This window comes from Rhinolophus ferrumequinum, chromosome 20 (assembly GCF_004115265.2).
Source record: "Rhinolophus ferrumequinum isolate MPI-CBG mRhiFer1 chromosome 20, mRhiFer1_v1.p, whole genome shotgun sequence".
Classification (NCBI taxonomy): domain Eukaryota; kingdom Metazoa; phylum Chordata; class Mammalia; order Chiroptera; family Rhinolophidae; genus Rhinolophus; species Rhinolophus ferrumequinum.
The window spans coordinates 51,857,444-51,875,840 of record NC_046303.1 but is presented as its reverse complement, the minus strand read 5'-3'; the positions used below and the strand labels follow the sequence as shown (position 1 = coordinate 51,875,840).

The window sequence follows — 18,397 nt, the reverse complement described above, 5'->3', positions numbered from 1 at the left end:
CCCTCTTGTTTCCTTGGTTTCATTTGTTTACTTAGTATTATTAGTTAGTATTGTTAGTACAGTTATTATATTTAGTCAGTGCAGTTAGCATAGTTATTGTTTATTAGCCCCCCCCCCCGTTTTATTTTCTCCCTTCCCTCTTGTTTCCTTGGTCTCATTTTTGATAGTATATTTAGTCAGCATAGTTGGTATAGTTATTACTTAGTAACACTGTTGATACAGTTAGTATATTTAGTCAGCGTAGTTAGCGCTGTTACTGTTCGTGGGCACAGTTGGAGAGCGTAGTGAGCGTCAGTGAGCGTAGCTGGGGGGAGGAGGGGTCACCATGTCACGTGACTCCACAGACATCCGTGTTGACCAGGAGCCCCCCACTGCTCATTATGAGCTCAATGGATCCATCGGCGAGGGCTCCTTCGGCAACGTGGTGGTGGGCACGCACATCCTCACGCAGACGCAGGTGGCCGTGAAAGTCATCAAACAACAGGTCTCCGACCAGACGCGCAGCTCTCTCCTGCAAGAAGCCCGCTGCATGGCAGACCTGCAGCATCCTAACATCGTGCAGCTGTTCCACGTGATCATCGCCGACGAATCCCTCTACCTGGTCATGGAGTTCGTGCCCGGACGGGACATGCTGGACTACCTCAGGGACAACGGCCGCATGTCGGAGGACACGGCCCGCGGCGTCTTCCGGCAGCTGGTGTCAGCGGTGCACTACTGCCACGAGAAGGGCGTCGCTCACAGGGACCTGAAGCCAGACAACGTGCTGCTAGACTCCCGCATGAACGCCACACTTGTAGATTTTGGACTTGGCGCATCCTCCAACATCCATCAGCTCAGCAAGTTTTGCGGCACTCTCATTTATACAGCCCCAGAAGTGTTCGTGCGCAAAACGTACGATGGTTGTGCCGCAGACATCTGGAGCCTGGGCATGGTGCTCTATGAGATGCTGACGAACATGGAACCTTTTGATACAGCGAGCTGGCCAGTGCTGATGATGAAGATACGCAACGGGCAGAATTTCGTGCCAACATATCTGTCCACTCAAGTGGCAAACCTCCTGCAGAAACTGCTAAACCTCCACCCTAGACAAAGAGACAATCTGAGGGACATCATGTCAGATCCCTGGATAAACATGGGCCAAGAGGAAGAGCTGAAGCCCTACGTGGAGCCACCCAGTGATGTAATAGACACCTGGGTAATGGAAGAAATGGTGAACCTGGGCTTTGGGGAGGAAGACATCAAGAACGCATTGGTAAATAAAATATACAACAACATCCTGGCCACATACCGCATTTTACACAGAAAAAACTTAAAATACCAGCACCGTATAATCAAGGTGAAGCCCTTCCATCCCCCTGAGTTCCAGAGCCGCAGCCCCTCCCCAGCCCAGGAGGTTCAATCAGAGTTGTCCGGTTGTCAGCAAGCAGAGCAGCTGCCTATGGACCAGGAGCCAGGAGAGAAGGCCGGAGAGTCTACCAGTCCTACATACAACCAGGATTACAGCACAGCCATTTCTCAGTCCAGGACCACCCTACCCCCATCCAGGCCAGGCTCCAAGACCGCCATTCCTGAGCCCAGCCGGAAGTCTAGGAACGCCACCCCTGAGCCCCCCCCTCCCAAGCACTGCTGGGGCTCCAGGACCTCCACTCCCAAGCACAGCCAGGGCTCCAGGTACGCCACTCCTGAGGAAAGATCAGGCTCCAGGACCTCCACTCCTGAGGAAAGATCAGGAACCTGGACTGCCATTGCTGAGCCCAGCCAGGGGTCCAGGACTGCCACTCCTGAGGAAAAATCAGGCTCCAGGACCTCCACTCCTGAGCAGAGACCAGGCTCCAGGACCGCCACTCCCGAGCTCAGCCCTGGTTCCAGCACCATCCTTAGCCCAGCCCCCCAATGTCACCCTGCGGACTCTCTCTCCAGCAACAGCACCACCAGCAGCCGTGGAAACCAACAAAAAATCAAGCCGCGCCGGCGGCAGGTGGTTAGGGGGTGCTTGAACTTTTTAAGAAAAGTCTTTTGTTTGCCTCCCAAGAAGGGGTCTTGACTGCAAAGGCAGTCAAGCAAAGCCCCTATAGACTTTTGACAGCAAAGGCAGGGCTAGAACAAGGCAAGGGCTATAACAATAACTGACATAAAGAACACACTTGAAGGAATTACCGGTAGGTTAGATGAGGCAGAGGATCGAATCAGCGACTTAGAAGACGAGTTAGCAGAGATCACCCAAGCGGAACCACAAAAAGAAAAAAGAATAAAAAACAATGAAAATGGTTTAAGAGACCTCTGAGATAACATCAACCTCAACAACATGCACATCATAGGAATACCAGAAGGTGAAAAGAGGGAGCAAGGGATCCAGAACATATTTGAAGTAACAATGACTGAAAACTTCCCTAACCTGGTGCAGGAAACTGACATACAAGCCCAGGAAGTGCAGAGAGTTCCAACCAGGATGCACCTACACAGGCCCACACCAAGACACATTATACCTAAAATGGCAAATGTTAAAGACAAAGAGAGAATACCAAAAGTAGCAAAAGAAAGACAGCAGGTTACATACAAGGGAACTCTCCTATAAGACTATCAAAAGACTTTTCTACAGAAACTTTGCAGGCCAGGAGGGAGTGGCAGGAGGTACTCAAAGTGCTGAAAACCAAAGGCCTGCAACCTAGGTTGCTTTATCCAGCAAGGCTATCATTTAAAATTGAAGGAGAGATAAAGAGCTTCCCAGAAAAGAATAAGCTAAATGAATTTATTACCACCAAGCCAGCATTGCAAGAAATACTAAAAGGACTTCTGTAAATAGAAGAAAGATGAAAACAATCTAACTACAAATTTTAAAAATGGCAATAACTATGCACCTATCAATAATCACTTTAAATGTAAACAGATTAAATGCTCCAATCAAGAGACATAGGGTGGCTGAGTGGATAAGAAAGCAAGACCCTTGGATATGCTGTATACAAGAGACTTACCTCAGATCAAAAGACACACAGGGTGAAAGTGAAGGGTTGGAGAAAGATATTTCATGCAAATGGAAATGAGAAAAAAGCTGGCGTTGCAATACTTACATCTGATAAAATAGTCTTTAAAATGAAGCACATATTAAAAGACTAAGATGGGCACTACATAATAATAAAGGGATCGATCCAACAAGAGGACATAACCCTAGTAAACCTCTATGCACCCAACATAGGAGCACCTAAATATAAAAAACAGATATTGACTGACATAAAGACAGAGATCAACAGTAACACTATCATAGTAGGGGACTTCAACACACCTCTGACAACAAGGGACAGGTCCTCCAGGCAGAAAATCAATATGGAAACAGCAGCCTTACATGACACATTTGATCAGTTGGATTTAATCGATATTTTCAGAGCATTTCACCCCAAACCTGCAGAATACACAGTGTTCGTAAGCGCACATGGAACATTTTCCAAGATAGACCATATGTCAAGTCACAAAACAAATCTCAATAAATTAAAAAAAACTGAAATCATACCACACTGCTATGAAGTTAGAAATCAACTACTTGAAAAAAACTGGAAGACACAGAAATACCTGGAGGCTGAATAACTTGTTACTAAATAATGAATGGGTCAAGCAGGAGATCAAGAAAGAAATCAAAAGATATCTCGAGACAAACGAAAATGAAAACACAATGACCCAAAACCTATGGGATGCCGCGAAAGCCGTCCTAAGAGGGAAATTCATAGCATTTCTTTAGGCCTTCCTAAAGAAACAAGAAAAATCACTAATCAACTGTTCATCTACACACTTAAGGGATCTCGAAAAAGAACAGCAAAATAAGCCCAAAGGGAGTACAAGGAAGGAGATAATAAAGATCAGAGCAGAAATAAATGAAGTATAAACCAGAAAAAGAATACAAAAGATCAATGAATCCAAGAGTTGGTTCTTAGAGAAGATAAACAAAATTGACAAACCTTTAGCCAGACTTATTTAAAAAAAGAGAGGACCCAAATTAATAAAATCAGAAATGAAAGAGGAGACATCACAGAAATACAAAAAAATTTAAGAAATTACTATGAGCAACTATATGCCAACAAATTTGACAATCTGGAAGAAATGGACAATTTTCTAGAGGCGTACAACCTTCCAAGGCTAACTCAAAAAGAAACAGAAAACCTGAATAGACTGATTACCACCAGGGAAATTGAATCAGTAATCAACCATCTCCCAACAAACAAAAGCCCTGGACCAGATGGCTTTACAGATTAATTTCACAAAATGTTCAAAAAGGAATCATCACCTATTCTCCTCAAGCTCTTCCAAAAAATCCAGAAGGAGGGAAGGCTCCCAAACACTTTTTACGAAGCCACTATCACCCCGATCCCAAAATCAGACAAAGACACCACAAAAAAAGAAAACTACAGGCCGATATCTCTAATGAACATAGATGCAAAAATCCTCAACAAAATATTAGCGAACAGAATTCAGCAATACATTAAAAAGATCATACACCATGATCAAGTGGGATTCATCCCTGGTATGCAAGGGTGGTTCAACATCCACAAATCAATTAATGTGATACACCACATTAACAAAATGAAAAATAAAAATCACATGATCATATCAATAGATGCAGAAAAAGCATTTGATAAAATCCAACAGCCATTTATGATAAAAACCCTTAAGAAAGTGGGAATAGAGGGATCATATCTCAACATAATAAAGGCCATATATGACAAACCCACAGCTAACATCATGCTCGATGGGGAAAAGCTAAAACCATGCCCCTTAAGATCAGGAACAAAGCAAGGTTGTCCACTTTCTCCACTTCTATTCAACATAGTGCTGGAAGCTCTAGCCACAGCAATCAGACAAGGAAAAGAAATAAAAGGCATCCAAACTAGTAAGGAGGAAGTAAAATTGTCATTATATGCAGATGACATGATACTATATATAGAGAACCTTAAAGACTCCACCAAGAAACTATTAGAGCTGATAGATGAATTTAGTAAAGTAGCAGGATACAAAATTAATATTCAGAAATCAGTTGCATTTGTATATACCAATAATAAAACATCAGAAGGAGAAATTAAAAAAAACAATCCCATTTACAATTGCTTCAAAGACTATAAAATACCTGGGAATAAATTTAACCAAAGAAGTAAAAGATCTGTACTCAGAAAATTATAAGACACTGAAGAAAGAAATGAAAGAAGATACAAATAAATGGAAACACATATCATGTTCATGGACAGGAAGAATTAATATAGTTAAAATGTCCATACTCCTAAGGCAATATACATATTCAACACAATTCCTATCAAACTACCAACGACGTTTTTCACAGAAATAGAACATATAATCCTAAAATTTATATGGGACCATAAAAGACCCCGAATAGCCAAGGCAATCTTGAGAAATAAGAGCAAAGTGGGAGGTATAACAATACCTGACTTCAAATTATACTACAAGGCTACAGTAATCAAAACAGCATGGTACTGGCATAAAAACAGACACATAGATCAATGGAAAAGAATAGAGAGTCCAGAAATAAATCCATGCCTATATGGCCATTTAATCTATGACAATGGAAGCAAGAATGTGTAAATAATACATTTATTGAATGTACTATTCAATAAATGGTGCTGGGAAACCTGGACAGATACATGCAAAAAAATGAAGCTGGACCACCTCCTTACACCATATACAAAAATAAATTCAAAATGGCTTAAAGACTTAAATGTAAGATCTGAAACCGTAAAATTCCTAGAAGAAAATATAGGAAGAAACTTCACAGACATTACCCGGAGTAAGATTTTTACTGATATATCCCCTCGCGCAAGGGGAGAAAGAGAAAAAATAAACATGTGGGATTACATCAAACTAAAAAGTTTTTTCACAGCATCAATAAAACCATCAATAAAACAAAAAGGGACCCTACTGAATGAGAAAAGATATTTACCAATGGTATGTCTGGTAAGGGGTTAATATCACAAATTTATAAAAAACTCACTCAACTCCAAAAAAACAAACAACCCAATTAAAAAATGGGCAGAGGACATGAAGAGACATTTTTCTAAAAAGGACATACAGATGGCAAACAGACATAAGAAAAAATGCTCAAACTCACTTATCATTAGAGAAATGCAAATAAAAACCACAATGAGATACCGCCTCACCCCAGTCAAAATGGCTATCATCAATAAGTCAACAAACAACAAGTGCTGGCGCGGATGTGGAGAAAAGGGAACGCTTGTGCACTGTTGGTGGGATTGCAGATTGGTGCAGCCACTATGGAAAACAGTATGGAGGTATCTCAAAAATCTGAAAATGGAACTACCCTATGATCCAGTAATTCCACTCCTAGGTATCTATCCGGAGAAATACAAAACTCCAATTCAAAAATCTTTGTGCACTCCTATGTTTATTGCAGCACTATACACAATAGCTAAGACATGGAAAGAACCGAAATGCCCATCGGTAGATGACTGGATTAAGAAACTGTGGTACATTTATACATGGAGTATTACGCAGCCATAAAGAAGAAAGAAATCTTACCATTTGCAACAACATGGATGGACCTAGAGAACATTATGTTAAGTGAAATAAGTCAGACAGAGAAAGATAAGTACCCTATGATCTCACTTATATGCGGAATCCAAAGAAAAGAATAAGTGAATGAACTAATCAGAAACAGTATTGGAGACAAAGAGGAAAAACTGAGGGTTGCTAGATGCGAGGGGGATTAGGGGTAAGGGGGGAGGTGAGGGGATTAGAAAACAGTCAGTAACCACAAGATGGCCACGGTGGTTTGAAAATTAATTTGGGGAATGTAATCAATAATGTTGTAAAGATTTTGTAGGGTATCTGATGGACATTTGTCTCATTAGGGAGACCACCTCAGGGATGATGTAGATGCCTGATCACTGCACTATACACCTGAGGCTGAAGCTGAACAATAGTGAATGTCAACTACAATTATATATATATATATATATATATATATATATATATATATATATATGTGTGTGTGTGTGTGTGTGTGTGTGTGGTTACAAGAAGCAGAGTACAGCATTAGGAATAGAGACAGTGGAAATGTAATGGCTCTGTGCGATGTCAGAGGGATAGTGGATGGGGGAGGGGCGTTCACACAGTGTGAGGGATATAAAAGATAAATGTCTAAGTTTTACTTTGTCTCGTGCACCTGAAATTAATAAAAAAATTGAAAAAAAAAACTGCAAGGGAGTTGCAAATTGATTCCAGCACCTGAATGCCTGAGGACTAAGGAATTACTTTTTTATTTTTTATTTTTGTTTAGTGTTCTGCTAATTAACTGGATTAGCAAAGTTTGTGTAGCCTTGAGAAAGAGAACAAAGAGGAGTCATTAAATCAAGCAATGAAGGGGAGAAACAAAGAGAAAACAGCTGAAGAGTAAACTGTGAGGTGAGTCAAGCAATAGGCTAAGTTATTGATTTCTTAAGTGTCACACTTACAACACCATTCACAGCCAACGGCAGCAAAGTTATGCATATAAATTCTGAAGCCCAGGCAAAGTTTCTGCAACCCAATTTAAGTAATGAATGTGGTAAGTTTGTTAAAACTAGCTTTTGTGTCACAGTCTCTAACCAAAATAGTGCTGCCAGGCATTGTTCTTGAAACAACATAATAAAAGAAAAAAATATTTTTTTTCTTCTGTAGCTTTTTCAGGAAGAAACAAAAGGCAAGCTAATGAATTGGAGACAATTGGAGGTGGTTTGTAAGGACAGAGTCCAAAGGTAAGTTTGAGTTTGTAGGAAATGGCATTTCATTCTCCCCTTGTCCTTGTTTTCACCTGCGTAGGCTCTTAGTGGTGGCCAGTGCTCTCAGTTATGTGAAGGGCAAAAAGCATGAAGACAACTTAAAGAATCCTAGTCATGTGATCTAAAACAAAGAGTTGTGATTATAAATACAAACACAGTCAAGAACCACCAAACCTCAGTATTTCTGAAAACAGGCACATCCAGGTGCCAGACCTGGCAGCGGTTGTGTGGGTGACAGCCCAGAATGAGCACTGCACAGGTGGTCATTTCTGTCAGGCTACACAGATGCAGCTCTTGCTTCTGGAACAAGAGTTCCTTTGAGGACTTTGAGTGAGCTCTTGCAGTTGCCTAACTGACTGATACGAGAAACCCAACCCAAGTAGCAAAGGCACAGAAGTGGATCAGGTTTAGATATTTGACCGTCTGCTACAATTTCCACTTCATTCAGGGAAGTAGGCAAAGAGCTCATCCACTTTGCAAAGCTGAGAAAAGATTTTCCAGGGAAACACAAAAGCCAAGGTCAGTTTAGATTCAGAAAGTGCTGCACTAAAGATTCCATGAACCTCTCCATGAAGAAATGAGAGAAGCAGTTCTGGGTCAAGCTGGTTAACACGTGCAAAATGGACCACACAAGAAGTGGCTCTTCCTGAGTGAAAATGACCTTCCTTCTGCCTTCCCCCGTTTGCAACTCTGGGACCAGTAGCACGCTGATGATATCAGTCTAGGGGCATAGAGTATCATTCTTATTCATTGCAGATATCTAAGGCAGCAGGTATCAGGAGGAATACTATTGAATTCAGACTTTACCAGTGGCTATCACACGCAAAGCACTTCCACTGGCAAAGCATAGGAAAGAATTTAACAAATGAAAACAGTCAACTCACTAACACATTTTTATGTTCTTTCTTTCATACTTCTACAATATGACAAATTCATACAAAGGTACCCTGGGAATTTCTTGGAATAATTCAGAAACAAGTGGTTTTGCTGCTGTAGCACCATTCCTGAAGGCCCACCATCTAAGCCTACCTTTCCATATCGTATCCCTAGTATTGTTTATTCTTTCTGTCTCTTATGTGACTTGCCTTTTCAGCTTTGTCCTCCAAATAACACCCAGTTTAGCTTAACACTTTGACATGCATTAAAACACAAGGTCCCCTCCCAGTAGTAATAAACTTGATTATGTTTTCACTTAAGATGTGAAGTTCAGAATCCTATTAGCTGGTCCCAAAATACCCTCAACCAAGTTTACCAATTTTCAGACTGCAGACTAAATCTGGCCTGCAGATATTTTGTTTGGCCGGCCCAGTGATTTTTGTTTTGTCTTGTTTTTGTTTGGTTTTGTTTTGTAATTGAATTTGAATGATTTTTGGCAGAAGATTCTTTCTCAAATTCCATAGGTCCCACACCCCCATTCCAATGGACATTGTAGGCATTTGGTTTTGTGATGCCTGCCCTACATAGTGAGTGGTGACAGCAGGCATCCATGCCTCGTTCCCAATCTCATGATAAAAGCTTTCAATGTTTCACCTCTAAATTTGATGAGCATCTCTTTCTGCTTGTGTTTGCATTGTTTGAATTTTTTTTCAGGTGCTCATTATCAGATAAAGAAGACTTTTGCATTCCTAGTGAACTGTAAGTCATTTTCATAAATGGCTATTGAATTTCACCAAATGCTTCTTCTGCCTCTATTAAGATGACCATATTATTTTTCTCCCTTTTTTTCCTGTTAATTGCTAAATCACATTGCTTGATTATTGAATGTTAACCCAACATTATATTCTCAGAATAACTCTGCCTTAGTTGTGATACATTACCCTTTTTATATAGCGCTTGATTATGTTTGCAATTATTTTGTTTCTAATTTTTACCTAACTTGGAGAGCTTAGTTTTTAATTTTCCTTTTTAGAAAAAAAAAAAAATGTCCTTGTTAGTTGTGGAGGTCATGGAAATGGTGGGCTCATTCCAGAAGCTGGGATAGGTTTCCTCTCCTCTATGCTCTGGAAGACCTTAAGTAAAACGTAAGTTATTTCATATTGTGGGAAGGGTTTTAATTTCAAATTCATTTTCTTTAATAGGTACAGAAATATTTATATATTTTTTCCTTCATGTGACACTTCATTAATTTGAGTTTTTCTAGAAATTTGAGCTTTTCAAAAAGTGAAATTTCAAGTTAATTGGTGTAATGTTCTAAGTAATAGCCTCTTCTTACTTTCTTAATGCCTACATAATTTCTAATGATGTCTCCTTTTTCATTTCTGATATTGGCAGTTTGAGTCTTTTCTCTATTTTTTATCAGTCCTACTAGGAATTTATTGATTTATTAATCTTTTCTCAAAACTACCTTTTGGCTTTACTTTCTCTATTTTATGTTTGTTTTTTAATTTAATTGTTTTTAATTCATAATGATTCAGATATGACTTCACCATGAGACATAATTAAGCACCCAGATGTTTGCAACGATGTGTAGAATCATCGTGAATGTAGTACCTATAGACTGTGACAATCCAGGTGTGTTTGTAGGTAGCCTAAATATCCTGAAAAACACTGCTGTCAGTGATGTGCTTTTCTGGGATGGTGAACAACTGGTAGAATCATTCTAATCAGACTAAATGCAATCTTCTCTCGATTTACAGTTATTACTAGAAGATTCAATGTATATTAAAACTGTACAGAAACATTTTGTGTTAATATAGAAGTTGGGCTCCAGATAGATCTTTTCATCCATGAAAATATCTAGAGGAACAACTTGGAAGGTGTGCAGGATGTGGGACAATTACTTGATTGAAGGACACCTTGTATCCCTGACCCTTCTCACTGAATGTCCATAGTGTTTTCTAGTCACTGTGACAAAAGAAAAAACCCTCCTAAATTTCCAAAATGCCCTTGGGTGACTCTACCATCCCCATTGAGGTATAACCACTATAATAGGGATTTTTCACTATAATAGCAGCTTTCAACGTGAGGCTGTGTCGGGACAGAGCCCCAAAAAGCAGTTTCCAGGCTCTCAGCCTCACATAGAAAGGTGCTGGCTCAGGTAGTAAATGGCCATCAACTGTGATCAAATGGCCAGCAGCTGTGGCTAGTTGGCCGTCAGCTGTAACCAGTGAGCCATTAGCCATGAATATAACTGCCGTGGCTAGGCTAGCAGAAAATAGGGGCTAGCAAGAAGATGGTGGCTGAGTCTGCAAGCGGCGCAGTGAGGGTTGAGAATTGTGTGGCTCCTGTTTCCTGTGTCTCCAACCCAGCCGCCAGTGAGAGTATAGTGGTGTGACTCCCCTACCTATGGCTCCGTGGGTGTTCCTGTTTGGCCTCACCATGTCCTGCGTTCTTATGTGGGGAGCGGGACCAGAGACCCCGCATGACTCCCTGCATGACAAATGGCGCAGCGAGCAGGGTACAGTGCCGGCCAAAGCTCTCCGAAGGGCGGTGGAGCAGTTTGTGCGTATGAACGCTCAGTTGCAGGAAGACCAGGAGGAGCAGGTGCCTGAGAGCTGGACCCCCGTGGAGGGAGGTGGGAAGACGTGGACGGTTCCCCAACCAGCAGAGGCCGGAGAAAGCGAAGGTCATTGCAGCCCTGTGGTCTGGGAAGTGCTTGCTGAGGCAGCCCGGATGCAGGACTTGTAGTCCCAGGAGGAAACGCTTGCTGAGTCCTCCGTGGGAGATGAGGGTGAGGTCAAGGTCATCCCTCACCCCCAGGACAGCCCTGGCAATGACTATGGACTGTGGGGAATTGCCTTCCATCCCTAATTTAATGGACAGCTTGACTGTTTGGGAACATCCCACCATGTAGTGGAACTGGCGGATGTTTGCTTTTGTGTCTTGACAGGCCACCATTGAGAATATGTAAGCACCTTGACTGTGAGCTGCTGTTGTTCCAGCACAGTACCCTGAGAGGCCCAGAGAGAGTGGCAGTGCCCTGAGAGCCCTGGCTGTGTCCAGGAAGTCTGGCTGTGCCCAGAGAGAGTGGCAGTGCCCTGAGAGCCCTGGCTGTGTCCAGGAGGTCTGGCTGTGTCCAGAGAGAGTGGCAGTGCCCTGAGAGGCCCTCGCTGTGCCCGGGGAGACTAGTGGTACCCTAAGAAGTCCAGGAAGTCTGGCCGTGCCCAGAAGTACTGGTGGTGCCCTGAGAAACCCTGGCTGTGACCAGAGAGCTTGGCTGTGTCCAGGAAATAGCATTCACCTCCAGGCTCCTTGCACAGGGCCCCTCGCGGAAGACGCTTGTCGCGTAGATTGTGAGGCGAGAGCCTGTAGGGGTGGAGTGTGGGGACAGAGCCCCAAAAAGCAGTTTCCAGGCTCTTGGCCTCACATATAAAGGTGCTGGCTCAGGTAGTAAATGGCCATCGACTGTGATCAAATGGCCAGCAGCTGTGGCTAGTTGGCCGTCAGCTGTAACCAGTGAGCCATTGGGCACTAATATAACTGCCGTGGCTACGCTAGCAGCAAATGGGGGCTAGCAAGAGGATGGTGGCTGAGCCTGCAAGTGGCGCAGTGAGGGTTGAGAATTGTGTGGCTCCTGGTTCCTGTGTCTCCAACCCAGCCGCCAGCGAGAATATAGTAGTATGACTCCCCTATCTATGGCTCCATGGGTGTTCCTTTTTGGCCTCACCATGTCCTGTGTTCTTATGTGGGGAGCGGGAGCAGAGACCCCTCAGGCCGCTCCTGCATGATAGGCTGAGAGCCTGGAAACTGCACTCCTGTCTCTGTCCCCACAGTGGCTCACTGGGTCTTGCCGTCCCAGAAGCTTCCAAGCTTCCTCCAATCTGTATTGAGTCCACTCTCACTAAGTAATAGCACTCATTTTTCACTGCTACAGCTATGCTAGTGCAATTTCTGCTCTCAATCTGTGTGGCAGCCTTGATTTTGGCCTCTCTAAAGCCCGTGTGGTATGCTTCCACCCCACTTCTTTATGTGGGCCATTCTGCAATGACTTCCAGTATAGCCTGAGCCCTTCATTCTAGCAGGTGGTCACCTGGGCATAAGGCTGTCACGCGGGGCGGCCTGTGGGGTCTCTGCTCCCGCTCCCCACATAAGAATGCAGGATGTGGCTAGGCCAAAAAGGAACACCCACGGAGCCATAGGTAGGGGAATCATACCACTTATATTCCAGTCTCACTGGATGCTGGATTCACACGATGTACGACCTGTTGTCCGCTTTTCTGCCAACTGACCGGCGACTGTCCTCTACTCCACTCCCCAGCGCAGCTGCGGCAGTTATATTAGTGGCCAATGGCTCAAGGGTTACAGCTGATGGCCAACTAGCCACAGCTGACAGCCATCTACTACCAGAGCCAGCACCCTTCCATGTGAGGCCGAGAGCCTGGAAACTGCTCTCTGGGGCTCTGTCCCCACAGGCTCCTTCCCGGGAGATCTCAGGAGATTTTCCAGATCCAAAATTGGCATCAGGGCTGAGTAGAGGCACAGTAAGTTTTGATAGGGTTTGGTACACTAGGTCATGATATATTTCAGGAACACTGCCAGGATTATTTGTCAGTTTCAAATTCCTTCACCTATGCTTTAATTTAGTAGCAACTTCTGCCTCTTTCAGCCCTTAACTACCTCCTTTCTTAGGCCAATGTGGTGTTGTGTACCAGTTACAAAACTGGCATTCTCTATCCTAGTAGCAAATTCTAGGATGATGTTAACCCACCAAATTATGGGGCTGCAGCCTCCAGTCCCATAATTAGCTGGGATTTCCCTCATGGGGGGTCCCTGCCACTGATGGATTCAATGTGTGCTTAATACTAGGGCCATCATTTCAGGGACCTGTGACACTATCTGCATTGAGACAGCTACCTCCCTTCAAGCACATGTACCCATTAGACATCAAACATATTCTGGCCTTTTCTTTGACACAAGCTGCTGCTTACCTACCAAACAATAGGTGAGGCCATCATCACCAACAATGTAAGCCAGTGGCTCTCTGCTGAAGGGCTGCTCAAGTACAGACCTGACCTGATAAAGCTCCTCCTTGTGTTGAAACTCCTCCTCCTGATGAAACCCCTCACAGCTATACCCCTGTGGACCCAGAGACTCCCATAGCTAAGCAAACCATGACCCCAGCTGTTCACCAGTGCACTGCCAAATCAGGACTGAAAAAGATCATGACCTTTGCAGGAGTACTGACTTTTTGTTTTGTTTTGTTTTTTGTTTTAGTTATGCTTTCCTCTTTCCTGCTGTGACCCAGCAGTAATTGTCAGACAGACATATGTAACCAATTTAAACATAACTAACAAGTAGTTGGTCAAACTTTCCCTGAGTGTGGGTGTGGCATAACAAGACAGGACAGACCTGGGGAAAGCATTTTTTCTATATAGGATACTATTTAGATCTTCCTGTATCCAAATATTTTTCTATACTCTGGGATTCTTATTCCACCTCCCCACTTACCAGGTTTGGCACTACTCAACTCTCAAGTGTAGACAAATCCAAGCTGTGAGTAAAGATGCACATGTGAGTGGTCCTTTGGGAAGGTTGGCCTCATTCTAATTTTGGTCACAAGCTGAGTCCTCTTGTGCATGGAATGCTCCTAAATTAGGTTCTTGAGGTAGGTAGTGCCAATATTGTATTATAAAATGAGAATGGACATATAGAATGGACTCTGGAGGATATCAGCATGTATAAGCAACATGGACTCTGACTAAAACTTTTCTTTGTAAATATTTTCTTTATAGTTAGTCACTAAAAATTACACATCTTCAGTCACCAAAAATGTATTTCTTATGCATAATCACTCAAACCAGAAATGTAACTTGATTCTGAAATTGAAACAGTACATTTTATTTGGGTTTTCTTCATGGGAAATGACTGACTTTGGTAGAGCAGAAATATAATAGAAATTTATAGCTTATGAAGAAGAAACAAAGATGTGTACTGCACAAAGCACCCATTGAAATGTTTGAGAAATCAAATTTCATATATTAAATTAAAAATGGCTAAAGAATATTGTATATTGGCTTTGTAAAGAACTAAGCTATATCTGAGTTACACTTTTGGCTGCTCAAAACCTTTCTAAAATATCTGGTCAATGGATTCATTCTCAACACAGAAATGCTTTCAAATGCACCTGTGAGTCCATAGATTCTGACCAAAAGCATCTGGTTTCAATGCTTTTGTATATTCTCTGGTTTAGTCACCAATGACCACACCAGATATCTGAGAATTTTTTTTGTCATTGACAGAAAACCTGTTCAAGAGGGATTATGGACAAAAAATAATTGCCATCCACCTCTATGGCCTTTCCCCATTAATATGCTGTATTACTAACATAAAAAAATCTGTCATGAAAATAAGAAAGTCTGCCATGGAAAATAAATTAAATAGTCCTTTTAAGGAGCACAAATTGGGATATAAGACTTCTGGTGAAGATGGTGGAATAGGTAAATTCCATGCTTGCCTCTTCCCATGACCACATCAAAATTACAATTAAACTACAAAACAACCATCATTGAGAACCAACTGAAGTCTAATTAAACAGAAGTCCTATAACTGAGGACTTACAGAAGAAGCCACATGGAGGAAGGGCAGAGATGCAGAACAGGCTGGTCCCACACCCACATGTGGCAATTAAGAATCAGGAGGGATATCTTGGCTGTGGGTGTTCTCCCTGAGGAGTTAGGGGTTCCAGCCCCACACTAGGCTCCTCAGTCTGGGGTTCCAATGAGAGGAAGAGATGTTCCCACAATTTATGGCTGTGAAAACCAGCAGAGATTGTTGCTGAGTGTGATGGAGGACTGCTAAAAAACCCATGCATGGACATACTGACAAATTCAATCACTCTCAGTTCCAGTGCTGGGGAAACAGCTCAATAAGCACCAGGGACACACCAGGAAGAACTCAATTGTCTGGCTTTAGGGCAAAGTCTGGAGGGGCAGCTTTCTCTCAGACAGAAGTGCTGTCAGAAGCCATTGTTCCTTTGTTAAGCTTTCCTCTCACCCACCCTGAATGCACAGGTGGGAGCCATATCTGAGTCTCCCCATCAACCTGGCTAACACCCTTCACCCCACCCTGGTGATTCCCTGAGACCCCTGCCCACCAAACTTGTGGGTCCACCCAAGCCTCTTCCAGTGGCTTTTTCCATACAGATGGCCTATTGTGGCTCATTCTGTGAACTTTCCTAAAATCTCTCAAAGGTTCACTACCCCCAAACAAGTAGCATCTGGCCTTGGTAAGCCCTGTACTTCTTGCTAAGCAGCCCCAAGCCCAGCACTAGTGGACGTTGGCCTAAGTTCACAGCTTAACCTCTCCCAGGCACCTGCAACAGAAGTGGCAACCATCTGCAGATCACTTTGTAGCTTACCAACTGGCTCCAGGCAGAGCACAGGCAGTGGCTGACCTTGACCTACACCAGAGCCCCTCCCAAGAGTCCTGAGCACCAACACACTGAGTGGCAAGCTTCAGACCAGAGCACCACCCAAGCACCTCCACAAATGTAACACCGACAGGACAGACTTGGAATGCACCAGATACCTGCTACAGCAAATCCTGCTTGATAGGGTCAGCTCCTGAGCACCAACACACTGAGTGGCAAGCTTCAGACCAGAGCACCACCCAAGCACCTCCACAAATGTAACACCGACAGGACAGACTTGGAATGCACCAGATACCTGCTACAGCAAATCCTGCTTGATAGGGTCAGCTCCTGCACAATAGGTGCTTCATTGTAGTCATGGACAGTCCTCATAACCAATCAGCTTGAGAGTCAATTTTCCCCCTCCGAATTGATGTGCCAACAGCAACGAAGACTCAACTACAACAGGAGGGCACACACAACCCACACAAAAGATACATCTGGAGTGCATGGCTCAGATGACCAGGGAGACTGCACACTGGGTCCCACAGGACACACCTACTACATAAGGCTACTCTACCAAGATCGGGGCACACAGCAACTCTGCCTAATACAAAAAAAACACACACAGGGAGGCAGCCAAACTGAGGAGATAAAGAAACATGTGCCAAATGAAAGAACAGAACAAAGCTCCAGAAAATAAACTAAATAAAATGGAGACGAGAAATCTACCAGATGTATAGTTCAAAACACTGGTTATAAGGATGCTCAATGATCTCAGGGAGAACTTCAACAAATAGATACTGTGTTTCTCTGAATATAAAACCTAGCTGGACCATCAGCTCTAATGTGTCTTTTGGAGCAAAAATGAATATAAGACCTGGTCTTATATTACATTATATTATATAAGACCCAGTCTTATATTACAGTAAAATAATACTGGGTCTTATATTCATTTTTTCTCCAAAAGACACATTAGAGCTGATTGTCTGGCTAGATCTTATTTTCGGGGAAACACAGTAGGAAACATAAAAATGGAGACAGAAACATAAAAAAGAACCAGTCATAAATGAAGAATACAATAACTGAAATGAAGAATACTTTACAGGGAATCAACAGCAGATTCGATGAAGCAGAGTATTGAATCAGCAGTTTGGAAGATAAGTCTACTGCACATTCTTAGAGTCAAAACTCAACCATCTCCAGAGAGGCCAGCACCAAGTCCCCATCAGCTACGACCAGCAAAGGCTATGTTTTACCTGAAGGCAAAATCATGTCAACACACTATTCTTGTTGGTGGAATTGATGTTAGGATGGACAAAACCGAAATTAGAAGTGTCTTTGCTAGATATAGTTCAGTGAAAGTAGTGAAGATAATCACTGCTTAAACTGATGTGTCCAAAGCCTATAGATTCATTTCCATTTATAATGACATGGATGTGCAGAACATAGTAGAGTCCCAGGTAAATTTCCATGGTAAAAAGCTGAAACTGGGCCCTGCAAACAGGAAACAAAATTTATTCCTTTCATTTTTAATCCTTTTCACCCACCACAGTTTCAGAGTGTCTGAAGTAATCCAAACACTAAAACTTGGTAATAAGGATAACTAAAATTCTGGACCTATCTTTTTTTAAAGAATCCAAAACAAACTAAACTTTACTCGGTAAATAAGCTACACAGTGAGTATTTTTCTTTAATTTTTTTTCATTTAAATTTTAAATTTAATAGCTGTATCTTAACTTGTGCAAAATAATGGTAATAAAGAATGTTGAAGCTTAAAAAAAAAGAAACATTTATGTTCAGGTTTACCACTATCACCATCATAACTCACTGTTTTACATATTAAGCCCTATACACATGTTTTTGTTATTTGCTGGCGTAGTAGACAATGAAATCTTGAGTCCCATCTTTGTTATGTCTTCTGCTAGTTAATTATAATATCCGGGGCTCAGGTGAATGACATTTATTCTGAAGAAGAAGAAGGGGAAGAGGAAAAGGAAGAAAAAGAAGGAGGAGGAGAAAGAAGAAGAGGAGGGGGAGAAGAAGGAAAAAGGTTAAAATTTGAATTTAAAATATTCTAGCATTCTAAAAATAGAGAAAATGGATAGCTATGCACCTATATTTGCCAGATTTATTTAGACTTATTTTTCAGATGCTATATATATAAAAAAATAGGTAAATGCATAAAAATATTGCAATACCAAGTGTCATGAAAAATGTGAATCAAGGAAAAACTAAGAAGATGGGAAATGTTACCCATGTCATCAATTCCAAAAATGTAATTTGTTTAAAAACCACTCAAAACAAAACAAAACCTGCCAACATAATGCTTTTTATC

At 42.2% G+C, this 18,397-nt stretch overlaps 1 protein-coding gene across 1 annotated transcript; it reads left to right on the top strand.

The window, feature by feature from the left end:
* The first annotated feature begins 325 nt into the window (after positions 1-325).
* Positions 326-1,997, top strand: LOC117012239 (serine/threonine-protein kinase MARK2-like). The gene is made up of 2 exons (XM_033088264.1): positions 326-1,671; positions 1,823-1,997. Exons 1-2 carry the CDS (start codon positions 326-328, stop codon positions 1,995-1,997), a joined length of 1,521 nt encoding a protein of 506 aa, XP_032944155.1.
* Positions 1,998-18,397: the final 16,400 nt, after the last annotated feature.